Below are 14,095 nucleotides of genomic sequence, written 5' to 3'. Positions count from 1 at the left end.
TGTGTTCATTGTTATTTCATTTTTGTCTTTTCCTGAATTATTCCTTCCTTAATTATGATTATGGACGACTATTCAACTGCTTGTTAACAAAATGATCTGCTTACTTAACCAAATGGCAGCAACTCACTGAATTTAGACAGGTCAGTGCCACTTGGAAAAGACAATTCCAGTGATTGTGAATGTGGCACCAAATGTACTGGGATTTTCCCACACAACCATCTCTTGGGTTTCCAAAGAATAATCTTAAAAAGCACTGCAAAAAGACCAGGCTGAGCATATTCTCTGGAGAAAATGCCTTGTTGATGTCTGAGGTCAGAGGAGACTGCTTCAATGTGATAGGAAGCCAGCAATAACTCAACCACTCATTACAATCGCAATCCAGTAGAGCACCTTTTAGATGTTATCAAACGGGAGAATAACATCATGGATTTGCAGGTGACAAATCTGAAGTAGCAAAGTCAGACTGGATGTTTGCCTGTTCAGTGCATTTGAGCTTATGCATGCTGTCACAAACCTCCATAACACTGCTTCTTTACCTTTTTCTTTATTGAAATCATATTGCATATAATTAGCATTTTCCCTATCATTAAAATTAGCCGACGGTTGTGGAACTGTCCATGGTGCTGAACTGCAGCAGGTAAACACCCCTGACTGTTTTTAACCTAGCTTCCATTCTAAAACGAGAGCGCCACTTTGTTAAAGTAGCAACAGCGTTTACATACATCACTTCTGTCATCTGCTTTAGCAGGTAAACTGCTGACAGGACAAAGTTAAATTAGTTTCCATGTCCCAAAAACCAATTTCAGCCTCCACCTTTGACCATGGCTGTGGCCCATCTGGCCTGTTTGCCATCTTGGTGAATAAAAGTATTAGGAAAAATAAACAACCAAAGTTTGCTGATGATGTTGCACCGATCAAGAGCTGGGTAAATTAATAGAAATGAATGATTTGTAAAAATTAAGGTGTGGAGAAATGCCAGAAAATGTCTGAGAACTACTGTAGGTTTTCCCGCTTCTTCGGGTCCATTCAAAACAAGTTTAAATTTAGTCCTCTTTGGTTTAACTCTTCTGAGATGTTTTAATCTTTTTCGCAACAAATGTCACAGTGCCGTTAAATATTAAAAGTGTGATTAAGAATTTCGAGCCTCAGAAGACAAACATCACAGAACAAAGATTTTTATTGCACTCGTAACTCAAAGACATACACTTCAGGACTCTCTCCAGACAGACATTTATAAATATCTTGCAGAATATATTCATTGTTGTTTCAGGAAAAATTAAAACAACCTTTGTGTTGAGAAGCTTTTAGCAGGGGGGAGGGGGGCCTACATTGTATACAAAGCCAAGACAACAGTGGCTTAGTGCAAATATCTGGAGCGTGATTAGCCATGCTATGCTATTTTTACAGCTACAGATACAAAGGCGTGATGAAAACACAAAACTTTACATGAAATAAGTGGACAAACCGAGAAGCAACCATATACACTTACATGTGAAATCATCTGCTCGTTGAGGTTACTTGTGGCAGTAATAATAAGTAAACTAACACACTTTGGGGTTCTTATATAATATTTTAGGTTTCAGAATACAAATTCCATATTTTATAAATTTCTTGTGAGACAGTGCATTATCATCGGGTTGGAAGTGCTACAGTACAAAACTCTGTAAAAGACTCATTTATCAAAGGTAAACAATTTCGCTTGTAGGCAGCCGGTGTCATAGTAACGACTATCTATTGTGGAAAGCCACTTTGAAATGAAACCATAAATCATCTCTCCGTACGTTTTTCATTAATAATGGCAGCAGGGGAGGAGGGCCGTTTGTTTGCGTGTAACGGGAGTGTCGTCTAAAGCTGTTCGAAACCGACGGAGCAGAGCAGGAAGACAGCGTACAGCAGCAGGAGGCAGACTCCCAGCCTGCGGTCCAGCCTCCAGTGGTTCATATGGACACAGAGGACCTGAGGAGTTACGGACAGAAAGAGGCACACGGGGAAAAATTAAATAAGTGCTTTTTGTTTTGTTGTGTAATCACGAAATATGTTAGTGAAAATGGTCTCAGACAGTGATGGGTGGTCTGTTTGTTTTTGTACACAATCTCACTATTTGATCTGTGCTTTATAACATCAGGAGCTACTCACAGTAAGCGTGACTGAGGCCAGAAGCAGAATCACTGAGTACACCAGGCCTTTGCTGTTTATCGTCACCTGACAGGACACACAATGTGAAGTGTGTAACGCGCTGTTTTAAAACACTTGCAACATGTTCACAGTCAAATTTTGGTTTTGGCCAATGATTTTTAATTTTGGGGCTTTTTTTTTTCATTTTTAAATGAAAAAAACTCACACTGTTTAAAAGGGATTTTGTATGATTTTTCTTTCTCCCTGTCATTTATTTACCATTCCAGTGGACAGCATTTCAAATAAAGAGATCAGCACCTGTACAGGTAATCCCTGTGAGCTAAACACTCAGGCTTCAGACTGCAATTAAATAAAACAAAAACACAATGTATGATGCCACGAGAGATCCTTTACAATTGGTAGTTTCAGAGAACTCTGGCACAAGCACAAGCACAGGAACCCCGCCTACCTGCTGTTCAAACCTTTTGTTTGTGAGGAGCATCCAATCAGAACAAAGCTTAAAGAAAGGATGAAGAGAGCCCATGACCTCAGAAAAAAGTTTTTGGTCTCTTGCAACTCCTTGAATAAATATCTGGTTCTGGTGCATTGCCTTACACACACATTAGCTGTGTGTGTCTGCTACTGGTCCTCAACAAACAGTTTACAGAGGGCTGTAGCGACAGCTGCTTTCACCGCTAAAGACAGTGTTTTGAGAGAAGTAACAGTGAATCAAAACAATAAGACTGCAGAGCTGAACTGTGATCTGGATGAGCATAATCTTCACATTTTAACACTGATGTAACCTTCAAATACTAGTTATAGCAGCTTTGAATTACTTCTTCATTACAAATCAGTTACAAATCAAAAGAAATGGTAGTTAACAATGAAAGAGTAATTCAGTAGTTCTATAAATATTGTCCAATTACAAATGTAAGTTTTAAAGGTGCCTTGAATATCATGTAAGGTACTTACAAAAGTTTTCTTCAGGTGCCGAGCGACTTTTTTTTTGTCTCGTCAAACACATTTCATGGTAATATTGAAGCTATGCTAGCTTACATATCAAAAGTAAAACTGAAACTGAGGTACAGAGAACAGCTGGTGTTACCACTGATCCATAGCTGACTATAAGAGTCCTCAGCGCCCAGGGAAAGCCCAGACCCAGCAGCACATCAAAGATATTACTGCCAATGGAGTTGGACACAGCCATGTCGCCCATCCCTGCAGCATAACAACATCATATGTTCACATCTTCATTTTCCTTTCCTTCATTAAATATTAAACACACAAATACACACCTTGTCGGGCGACAATGAGACTGGCCATGCAGTCAGGGACACTCGTGCCAGCAGCCAGGAAAGTGATGCCCATGATCACATCTGGGATTCCAAATGTATAGCTGATTATTGTCACCTTAAGAGAGGAAAAATGGTCATGCGCCTGTGTGTGTACGTGTGTGTTTAAACCAAATGTGTGTGTGTGTGTGAATGTGCATCATACCATCCAGACCATGAGGTAGGAGAAGAAGGCTATCCAGAGTGTGGAGGACAGGAAGGTGAGCAGGTACCAGCGCTCCCACCGCGGCAGGTTACAGTCAGGGATGGTGCAGTAAAGCAGGACGCTCACAGGCCAGGAGAGCAGCCACTTCAGACGCACACACCACCCATCTGAGAACATGATGAAAACACTCAGAAATGCACAAACAAGGTGAAACACACACACGCCCACCATTTTGCCCAGAGGCGTCCTTACAGTTTAATCTGAACCCTTAAATTATTCACTGGCACAGCCTGGATGTGTCCGCGACTTCTCCTTTTAACTAACTCCATCAGCTATCAAATACTGTAAAGGATTATCTCTACAGTGCCTTGATGAATAATTATATTATTATTTATCAAAGCAGGAAGTTCTGGCTGATTCCAACGACAGAAAAAGCCTTTTAGACGATCGACACAGTCTCTCATCTCTGCATTTTCTGTGGAGAGGAAGATTTAATTGGCTGTGGATGGCAAAAAATGGCATCCTGTGGCCAGGTACATGATCGAGCTTCAGGATTAATCTTTTTCTGTGTTTCCTGAGTTTTAAATATGTAATGAATATTAACATCATAGTGGGTAAAACTCTAGTTATTGCGAAAAGCAAAAAGTGTGTGTTTTTTAGTATTTCTTTGACGCAGTATGGCTTACATGTGCATTTCAGATACTTTGAGAGTAAGTTTTGTCTCTTGCTTTTTCAAAAGACATGTTTGATAAGACTGACTAGCTCAAGTGTCGTAGTTCAGTCCTACCCTATAGACATGTTTTTTTTAGCAAAAAAGTTGACTTCTGTGTCAGGACCAAGTTTGGCCTAAATTTTTAGATATATTGAACTTTTAAGAGGAATCTTGTTTTGCGGCTGGATGTGAATTGCCGTGAAGATGGTGTGTGGTGGTGGTGCATATATTTGACTGTGTATTGAACATATGCAATACCTGAGATTCAATCTAACGTTAGGCGGATAAACTCACATCTAAAATGATTTCCTTTATAGCATAATGATGTGAAACACATCCAAGTATTAAAACAAAATCCCAGTCGGCCTTTCTGTGAGGCCGGCTCTTACCTGGCAGGACAAACGGTTTGAAAGGAACATTCTCTTCATCTTGGTCCTCTTGCTCCTCCTCCTCTTCCTCTTGCTCCTTGGGCTGTCCTCCCCCACATGTCTCCCCTACTGTCTCTTTACCCCTTTCCAACTCTCCCTCTGGTGGCTGTCTCTCTCCCTCAGGTGCCGTCCCATTCTCTCTCCCCCAAGGCCCACTGGCTCCCGAACCTTCCTCCCCTGAAGCTGCCCCTTCCTCTGGGCCAACCCGAGCCCGAATCAGCCTTTGCCTCTGTGGGTGATTGGTGAGGGAAGTCAGGAGAAATTTAAAAAAAGAAAGAACTTTATTCAGGAGAAAACAGAAACACATGAGAAACACTGCAGCAGGGTTATGGAAATGAAGGTAGTTAAGATTATTTGAACTGGCAGGAAGAGTGATTATGCAGCTAGACAAGTCTTCACATTCACCAGAGGGGATTTAGAAAGCTTTATTTTGGTGGGGGTGGGGGTGGGGGTGGCATGGAGAGAGCAGGCATAGCATTGGCAGGTGTGCTTTAATTTGATGCTGGAAATGGCAATCACAGAGAGAAAGCTGAGAGAGTGAGGAAGCAGATTGGGAGATTGGGGTCTTGTCTGCTTTTGTGTCTGGGCTAATATTATGCATTAGGCTGCACTCTGTGTTGGTGTGATTTCTTTGTGGGCTTATTAGATGGCATCTGTGTAACAATGGCAAACAGGATGTTGTTTGATATGCCAGTACACATCTCCCCGTTTGCCAGTTTGTCTGCTATAGATGCAACAATTTAGTGTCTTCTTATTCCAGTACCACAGCTTTGGGTTCCTGCTGATGCTGTGTACTTCTCCCTAACTAGTTCTAGGTTTCAAGAAAAAGAAAAGAAAACCACTGAATTGAAGTGTTTATATTTAAATCTAAATTAAAATGGTAAATGGTCTGTATTTGCATAGATGGTATAACACTAGTCGCTAAGGACCCCAAAGCGCTTTACATATCCAGTCATCCACCCATTCACACACTGGTGATGGCAGCTACATTGTAGCCACAGCCACCCTGGGGCGCACTGACAGAGGCGAGGCTGCCGGACACTGGCGCCACCGGGCCCTCTGACCACCATCAGTAGGCAACGGGTGAAGTGTCTTGCCCAAGGACACAACGACCGAGACTGTCCAAGCCGGGGCTCGAACCGGGAACCTTCCGATTACAAGGCGAACTCCCAACTCTTGAGCCACGATCGCCCACCAAAATACCACCAAGCCGGCCGAAAAAACCAGGGCAGCTTGATGTTATGCAATGAGTGTGAGCATGTGCAGTGTACCTCGCTGATGACCATGCGTCCTGCCATGCGCAGGCAGGTGAAGGGGGGGAAATGCGGGGTGATGAGAAGACGGAGGCTTGCCTCTGACAGAGTGAGTTGATGGGGGTGCGAGTTCAGTAGCTCATCCACCATCACGACCCCTGAATCCTGACCGGCCACCACACATGAGTCTTGGAGACAGAAGGAAGAAAAGCAGAAAAATGTTTAGTGGGAGATAAAAGAAGAGGGGAGGACAAAAAGGACACAGTGTTACGTAGAGAATAACTTTTGTTCGTCAAAATGGTCTAGTTCTATTTCAGCCTGTTGGAAATCCCCAGGGGAACACAAGAACCTTATACTGACAGCTTAAACTGTGTCACTAGGTCTGCTGGATGCTGCTCAGAGGCTTGGCAAACTTTTTCCTGTTTTGGATGTACAAGCACATGTACAAACACGACCCTTTTCACCTGGTTTCAGCGGCACCATGTCATTGTCGCCGTCTCCGGCGTTTCCGACAGCAGTCGTCCGTCGCAGACCGCTCAGACACGGCTGACCTGCCCTGCTGCAGTGTCTCTCCACCAAGCAGCACAGAGATCTGTTAAACCTTCACAAAGCACAACACATGAAGATGCTGCCTGTGGTACGTATAAAACATGTTGTGGCTTTAGGTTGGAAATATGAGCAGAAGCAAAGACTCACTTCATGATGATTATATAGAGTCCATACATAGAGATCAGGATGATGGTCTCCCACCTGAAACATGCACACAAATACCACCACAGATTCACAAATACCCACACAATCATCCAACGCACACTGGCTGCAAAAAACGTTTACCACAGTCTTACCACAGGACTTTTTCATCATAGATCACCTGCAAAAAAAAAAAGAAGGAAACTTTAATGCCAACTTCAATTAGTTTTTTAGAAATATATTTAAACCATAACTCACTGCGAGAAGTTGCAGTATAGGCATGCAAAAGATTGTTTTATAAAGAATGAGAAATAACAAAAACTGGCCAAAAAACCCCAATATTAATGTCCTGTAATAATACAGGAGGTGTGTAGTTTTTCCTATACTGTTAGCCCTATACTTTATATAGTAGTTAAATCAGACAACTAAAAAAAAAATTATTTGGCACCCTTCACTGTGCACACATGAAAATCTGATCTACAGATTTTGAAAGGTGGAGCTGGAGTAGAGGCGGGTTGCAAAAGGGCTTGCAGATGTGCAGCAAATGTAGGGCTGCTAAAGTACCGATAAAAACACACGTTATATGGAGAATTACCAGTGTACCAGAGTATGAGCCGTGACTTTGTATCCTACTTGATTTATCAATTAAAATATATACTTTAGATGCACCAGTTTAACATTAGAGTCATCTTTCATTTGCTTTTATTCTTGCACTAAAAGGTGCTTCCTTTCAATTGTAGGAATAATGTTACATATAACGGTGAGTATTTCAAAATCCAAATCCAGTTTATTTATATAGCACGTTTAAAAACAAAACGTTTGCCCAAAGTGCTGCACAGAAACACAGGGTAAAACACAAGGTACAACCACTGACACTCACATAAAACATAATAAAACACATAAAAACCATATCAACTCAAGCCAGTCTGAACGCTATCGAAAAAAGGTGTGTTTTCAAAAGCATTTTAAAAATAGGAAACGAAGATGCCTGTCTAATATTTAAAGGCAGCGTATTCCAAAGTTTTGGGGCCATAACTGAAAAGGCTCGTTCTCCTCTACGTTTAAGCCTTGATTTTGGGACAACCAACAGCAGCTGGTCAGCTGATCTGAGGGTCCGTGAAGGAATATAAGGCTGAAGTAACTCGGAAAGGTATGGGGGAGCAAGACCATTAAGGCATTTAAAAACCAGTGTTAGGACTTTGAAATTAATTCTGTGATGAACAGGAAGCCAATGAAGAGAAGACAGGATAGGTGTTACATGTTCATAGCTGTGGGTACCAGTTAAGAGGCGGGCAGCAGCATTTTGAATGAGCTGAAGACGAGCAAGAGATCGTTGGCTGACTCCAAAAAACAGTTCATCGCAGTAGTCAAGCCGTGTTGAAATAAAGGCACGTATTACCTTCTCCATGTCACGTCTTGACAAAACTGGCTTCAGCTTAGCTATTTGCCTCAGCTGGAAAAAGCTTTTTCGCAACACCAAACTAATATGTTTGTCCAATTTAAAATCTGAGTCCATAATGACTCCCAGGTTTGTCACACGCTGCTTGATATAAGACCCTAGAAAACCAAAATTTACGAGCGGGCTGCATGAAATATTATTAGGTCTAAATACAATCACCTCCGTTTTACTCTCATTGAAACTCAAAAAGTTCAAAGCCATCCAAGCTTTGATATCTTCAAGGCAGTTCAAAAGGATTTCAGGACTTTTCATCAGTACTGAGTTTTGTACTGTAGAGATTTCTCACCAGAATAAGCACCACTATGGAGAGGATGTAGAAAACAGCATCACGGAACAGAGGCCACCAGCTCAGAGCAATGGGCTGCAGAGAGAAAGGAAACATGAAACACTGTGAAGACTCCGTCAGGCAGCAAGGGGTGCTCTGTAGTGTGCGTACCTGTCCTGCAAAGATGCCACAGATGCCGATGATAACCAGGATGTTAAAGACAGCTGATCCCACAATAGTTCCCACGCCCACGTCACCCTTTGTGATAAACACGGCTAAGTCCAGAAGAAGAAAGATCAAACTGAAATCATGCACACGTGTTTTATCTGCAACAGTGTACAAATTAAGAGTTTCTCAACAGAAGATAAACACAGTAATTCATCTGTCAGTTGACACCCAGAGGGGCTGGCCTGATGTCTTTCATGTTTTGTAATATTTACCGACTTATTGCCTAAAGTCAACTAAAGTCAAAGCAAGACTTTTTTCTTTCAAGATTAAAATATATTGTATCAGAGGCCGTTTTTGAGGACATTTCCAAAGGCAACATTGATTTAGAAGTAAGGCTTTCATTTTTATAAACTGTAGGTCAACATTTGTTTCAGAAAAAGCAGAAAAAAGTAGTTAGTAGTTAGTCTCAATAAAGGATCAGAGTCACAATACAATAATATCACAATATACTGCTAACAATAACAATGGCTCGTGCTACAGTGATGCTGCAATACCTGATACAAGACAGTTATATCTGATATGTTTTATCTGTGCAAAAGAAGAAGAAAATAATGCTAAAAGGCAAAATGTAGAAGTGATGTATTTAATTATTGTACTGTAGTGTCACAGTGTATGGGCAACATTATTATATAAGCAGTTACACTTACTGACCTGCTGTATATGCTTGTTTGTGTTTAACGTAATTTTTTAACTGTAACAAAAGAATTTCCCATATCTGGGATAAATAACGTACATCTTATCTTATAATATATTCACCTTGGAAACGTTTATTCCTTTGAACTGGTTGAATTTTTGACATGTCTGAGCTTAATGCACCGACCTGGCCTCAGATTAACGTACTTATCAATAAGCTTAGAGTGAAAGTCCCAGAAAAAGGCAACAAAGAAACAGAGCTGGGGATGACAAGCACAGCTTAAAAACACAGAGACTAACTCAGTGAACACACAGAGTATCTGACAGAGGCTACAATGGAGACAGGACTGTTTACTCAAAGAGGGAGTGAGTGAAACTCAAAACAAGACACAAGAGACAACTAACTAACAAAGTAAAAATAACAACAGCACCCAACTAAACACAGAGATATGAAAGCTCACACTAAAAAATAAAAACACAACACAGGGGGAGGCTGGAATAATGAGCTGAAAACAAAATACACGGACAAACACAACCCTCCACTAGGAAAACAGTTAAGTAAACATAGAACTATAGACTCTGGAATAGCAGGAAAAATCAGAACATAAACTCCAAAATATAAAATAAAGGTTTTATTTAATTTTATTTAATTTTTTTTTATCTTATTTAAAAAAAGTGAAAGTTTATTTACTGAAACACTGTTAATGATTAAAAAAAAAACCTGCCCCACAGTGACATGATAAACCATCAAGCAAAAATAAATGTTGTCTTCTTGACATCTATGATTAATGATAAATGCCTAAAATTAATCACTGCTAGCTCCCTATGTGCACTTTTCTCTGTCCTGATTAGACATTGTCTCTCCGATTGCCTCTAATTGGAGCACTGATGGCAGAAATATTGATCTAACCAGCTGGAGGGAATGACTGACTGGGATACTGACCAATCAAAGAAGTGAAGAGCTCAGGGGCGGAGCTCCCAGCTGCCATGAAGGTTGCCCCGGCAACATCCTGACTGAGCTGAAGGTTCTAGTGGATGGAGAGGGGAGATTAAACAGGCTTAAGGATGAGGATGGTCATATTTGGTATTCTTCTGTCACAGGATTGATCCTAATAAATACGGTGTGTTTATCCAGAGCCTGCCGTAGCCAAAGACCTCTACTGCTGTCCAAAAACTACTAGAAAAACATCAACTAAGGTTACATTTGTCCAATGAACATGAACACTAGTTTATAATTTAATACCACAAGGCTTAAACAGAGAGTTCTGATAGACTAACACACTATTGTTTCATGTCTTTAGAGATGAATTACAGCCAGTAAAGAAAATACACTCGCTTCTTACCCTTTAAAGGTTTTTTTTTTACTTAATACCTAGAGTAGAATGGGAAACTATCAAGTATTACTTTACTTTCAGCCATTATAGATTTCTGCATCGTACCTCTGACACTTTTTCCAGTGATGGCACAAAGTAAACATCACAGACAATGGCCAGTGCGTGAAACATGTAGATAGCCTGAGAAATACAGCAAACGCATTACTGAAGATTTGGTTTAAGATGAAAATAAGAGAAAATACAGCATTTTATTATGTCAAACGCAGGCTTTCAGACAGATGTGATACTCACACAGAGAACATGAAGGAGGACTGCACCCTGTCTCCTTTGATCCACAGTAAAGACGTCTTCAGGAAACTCACTGATAGCTTGGGAAAAGATGGATAGAGTGTAATCTAATGACATGTGGAATTAGGAAACAGTGTTGGACAACAAAAACCAGTTACCAAGTATTCTAATACATTACATTTTAAACACGACTCCCTAAAACCTGCACTTTTATCTTCTGATATCTGAAGATTATTTTCTGTCATGTCTCAAAATTAACTCACAGTGACTTTAACACACTTTCTTTAAAGGAGGATTTGTTCCCTTGGAGTTCAGAGAAGAGCCGCAGGTAGGTGGTTAAATGAAGGCTGTGATTAGAATTATAACTCAGCTCCACCCTGAACCTGCGGGCATTTATCCTTGCATGCGTCAGATCTAGAATTGGCGTATCTCAGTTTGTTGAATGTATCCTGTATCTTGTCTAGACACAGCTTGAGTTTAAAGTCACACAACCAGGAGTCCAATTGCATTACAGCTGTATTTTCCATGCTCCTCTTATGACTTCACACTATCCCTCACGCCATCCAAAAACAAGTGTTTTATTGACTTTCTTTGTCAGTTCTTCTAAAAGCAATTCCAATTATATTGAAGTTCAGAGGCATCTAATTTGGCTGAGCGTCACCATGCGTCACAGCCTTTCTCCTCCCAGCAGAAAGCGATTGCTTTGCTTGGCTGCACTGTCTTGCACATAAGCTCATAAATACCACAGCTCACTGCAACATTTAAAAAGCTTTTTTTCATGATACAGACACAACAATAATCTGAAAAGCAGCCTCCCAAGTGACTTCCCCTCAAGGTTTTCTGATTTAACTGTACGTCAGATTTTTTAAACCGCTTTTAAAAGTGAAAGAGATATCAATGTGCAGTTAGAGGCAAACACAAATCACACCTAAGAGGCAGAAATGGCGTGATGTTGGTTTAATTCAGATCATGATCAAACTGTATATTTTTAGCATCAGAAACCACATGATGCTCTTAAAAATAGAAATATGATAGTTTGAACAAAGCTTTTAAGTTGATCTGCACTATATTTCCGTGAGGCAGGAACTTCATTCTGACTGAATACAGCTCAGTGTGTTCTGTAAAAATCTCAAGCAGCCACACAGATCCAAGCATGCATAAGCAATGGTAGAGCGGCTGATGAGAGGTTACTAATCAGCGGGTCAATACCACAAGCGGGCACTTTGAACAGCTCCAGATGCACACTATATCAAACCACAAACTCAGTTTCCTAGCAACCATCAAAGACCTAACTGTTTTTAAAACATATATATGTACTAAATTTAAAGAAATGAAAGGTGGACCAGAGGAGTAAAGGAATGCACAAGAGGAAATAGTTCTTGATTTAAGGAGATAAACGAAGATTGCACACTTTGACTGCCATAAACACACAAGGGCTCAGAAGGTCACGGTGACTGTACACAGGTTATCCAAACCTGAGCTCATTCTAGCTCAACACACTGATGCAATTAGACTTTTAAAGTTTTGTAAAGATAATGTTCCTGTTGGCGCATCATGCACGTCTATAAACAGAGTGTATGTGAAAGACACAAACACGTGGTAAAGCACCTCACCAGATCTAGAAGCACCCCCAGTCTGGTTGTCTTCTTTTTGCTGGATGAGCTCCCTCTTGAATAAGGAGCTGCTGTGATCCACAGTTGGTCTATGGTAGTCTAAAAAGAGTAATTCACATATGAATACAGTTAAGCTATTTGAGGATATAAATTCAACATAACCTTTTATGTAACTTTAATGTGTTTCTTTACTAGTATCCCGCTAAAATAATCTGTACAACGTGACATTTGCCTTAATACTGCAATTTGATTTGTTATAGCAAATAATGAAAGTATAGGAGTGGTTAAGACAACTTTAAATCAGAGTCTTTATACGCACCTGTAACATCACAGAAGTGAAAGATCCAGGCGGCTGCGAACAGACCGACTCCACAGACGCAGAAACGCCGGAGGAGGCGCGTCTGCCTCGGTCTTCTCGGAGCCTTCATCCCGCCTGCTGCCGCCGCTCGTCGGCTCTCCGCTCAGAACATGCCGCTGCCCCTCTTCCTCGGACTCCTGCTCTCAGACCGAATACAACTGGCCTGTTGATCTCTTATTCTGATTTATTGTCTATCTTTCTTTGCTCCATCCAATAAGCAAGCGGATGTTAAACAGGTTCGGCCTGTCCACAGCATCTCCGGGAGTCAGTCAGCACTAACCGTGCAGCATCCACACGCTTCACATACATCCAGCGGATACTTGCACACAATGAATCATCAGCCAGCGCCTATTTGATAATATCCCGTCTTTCCTCCTGATCTAAATCTGATCTGCTGTTTATGATTTTCCCGTCGGGGAGGAGGGTTTTTTTCCTGGACCTACAGACTAGAGCGCCTTCAACTGGGTGGGGCGACGCGAGTGAAATACTGATAACACGAAGCAATGATTCAAGTGTCACGTGAAGCGCGCGGCACCGGGATTCTGTGGGGTGCATGAGAATATTTTCCAAAAGTATATATATTTTTTTCATCGATTAAAAAAGAAAATTCAAAAGGTTAAAGGGAGTAAAGCCTCTGTGTGAAGTAAGGTCCAAAAATAAGATAAGATCAGAAAGATGTTGAATAAAGACATATGCGCAATGCAACTTAACATAGATGATAAGACAATGAAATGAGATAAAAACAAAAAAAGTGAAAGTAAAAAAGATGCAAACTGCAAAGAGAGCCATAACATCCATAGTTTATTCGTTTTTGGGAATCAGAATTCTGAGATTAAAGAATTCTGACTTTAATCTCAGAATTCTCAGAAAAACGTCAGAATGGAGAATTCTGAAATTAATGTAAGAATTCTTTTTTTATCTGAATTCTGAGACTAAAGAATTCTGACTAATCTCAAAATTCTGAGATTAAAGTCAGAATTCAGATTTTTCCCCCTCTGAATTCTGACTTTAATTTGAGAAAAAAAAGTCAGAATTCTGCCCTTTTTCTCGGAATTCTGGAAAAAAAAAGAAGACGTGCCCACTCCCCCCCCCCCCCCCCAGTGGCCCTAATCCTCTTCTGTAGCTAAGACACTTGCTTTTGCAAATTTGAATTTTTGATCAGCACAGCCTCTACATGCTGTTGGTTTAGAATCTAGACGTTTCTGTATGTCATAACAGTGCA

General features: G+C 40.7%; 1 protein-coding gene across 3 annotated transcripts; it reads right to left on the bottom strand.

Annotated features, from left to right (window-relative positions):
* Positions 1–1,159: 1,159 nt before the first annotated feature.
* LOC146582418 (sodium/potassium/calcium exchanger 3-like) lies at positions 1,160–13,560 on the bottom strand. 3 transcript variants are annotated; one of them, XM_085296635.1, is made up of 17 exons: positions 12,835–13,560; positions 12,516–12,614; positions 10,906–10,982; positions 10,720–10,794; positions 10,224–10,308; positions 8,591–8,694; positions 8,441–8,515; positions 6,851–6,876; positions 6,702–6,755; positions 6,470–6,606; positions 6,024–6,193; positions 4,714–4,981; positions 3,613–3,779; positions 3,411–3,525; positions 3,221–3,333; positions 2,137–2,202; positions 1,160–1,956 (listed from the first exon to the last, which is right to left on the bottom strand). In XM_085296635.1, the coding sequence occupies exons 1-17, from the start codon at positions 12,941–12,943 to the stop codon at positions 1,846–1,848; spliced, it is 1,851 nt and encodes a 616-aa protein (XP_085152761.1). In that variant the 5' UTR covers positions 12,944–13,560; the 3' UTR covers positions 1,160–1,845. The 3 variants fall into 3 exon arrangements, with proteins under 3 accessions (XP_085152761.1, XP_085152779.1, XP_085152771.1); XM_085296653.1 differs by having other exon boundaries at positions 6,105–6,193; positions 12,835–13,552; XM_085296645.1 differs by having other exon boundaries at positions 6,105–6,193; positions 8,441–8,694; positions 12,835–13,556.
* Between the last annotated feature and the right edge of the window lie 535 nt (positions 13,561–14,095).

This window comes from Mchenga conophoros, linkage group LG2, assembly GCF_057382185.1.
Source record: "Mchenga conophoros isolate Kocher_MC1m ecotype Shallow Benthic linkage group LG2, M_conophoros_male_GT1.1, whole genome shotgun sequence".
Classification (NCBI taxonomy): domain Eukaryota; kingdom Metazoa; phylum Chordata; class Actinopteri; order Cichliformes; family Cichlidae; genus Mchenga; species Mchenga conophoros.
Note: the sequence above shows the minus strand (reverse complement) of the source record. Positions and strands in the feature narration are given on the sequence as shown.

Bases quoted from the DNA above. Each gene is read 5' to 3' on its own strand.
- LOC146582418 (XM_085296635.1), bottom strand. From the start codon at position 12,943: ATGAAGGCTCCGAGAAGACCGAGGCAGACGCGCCTCCTCCGGCGTTTC. The intron at 8,695-10,223 runs GTCAGTATCCCA...TTCTGGACTTAG, and splicing joins GCTCTTCACTTCTTTGATTG to CCGTGTTTATCACAAAGGGT. The intron at 6,756-6,850 runs GTAAGACTGTGG...TGCATGTTTCAG, and splicing joins TATGATGAAAAAGTCCTGTG to GTGGGAGACCATCATCCTGA.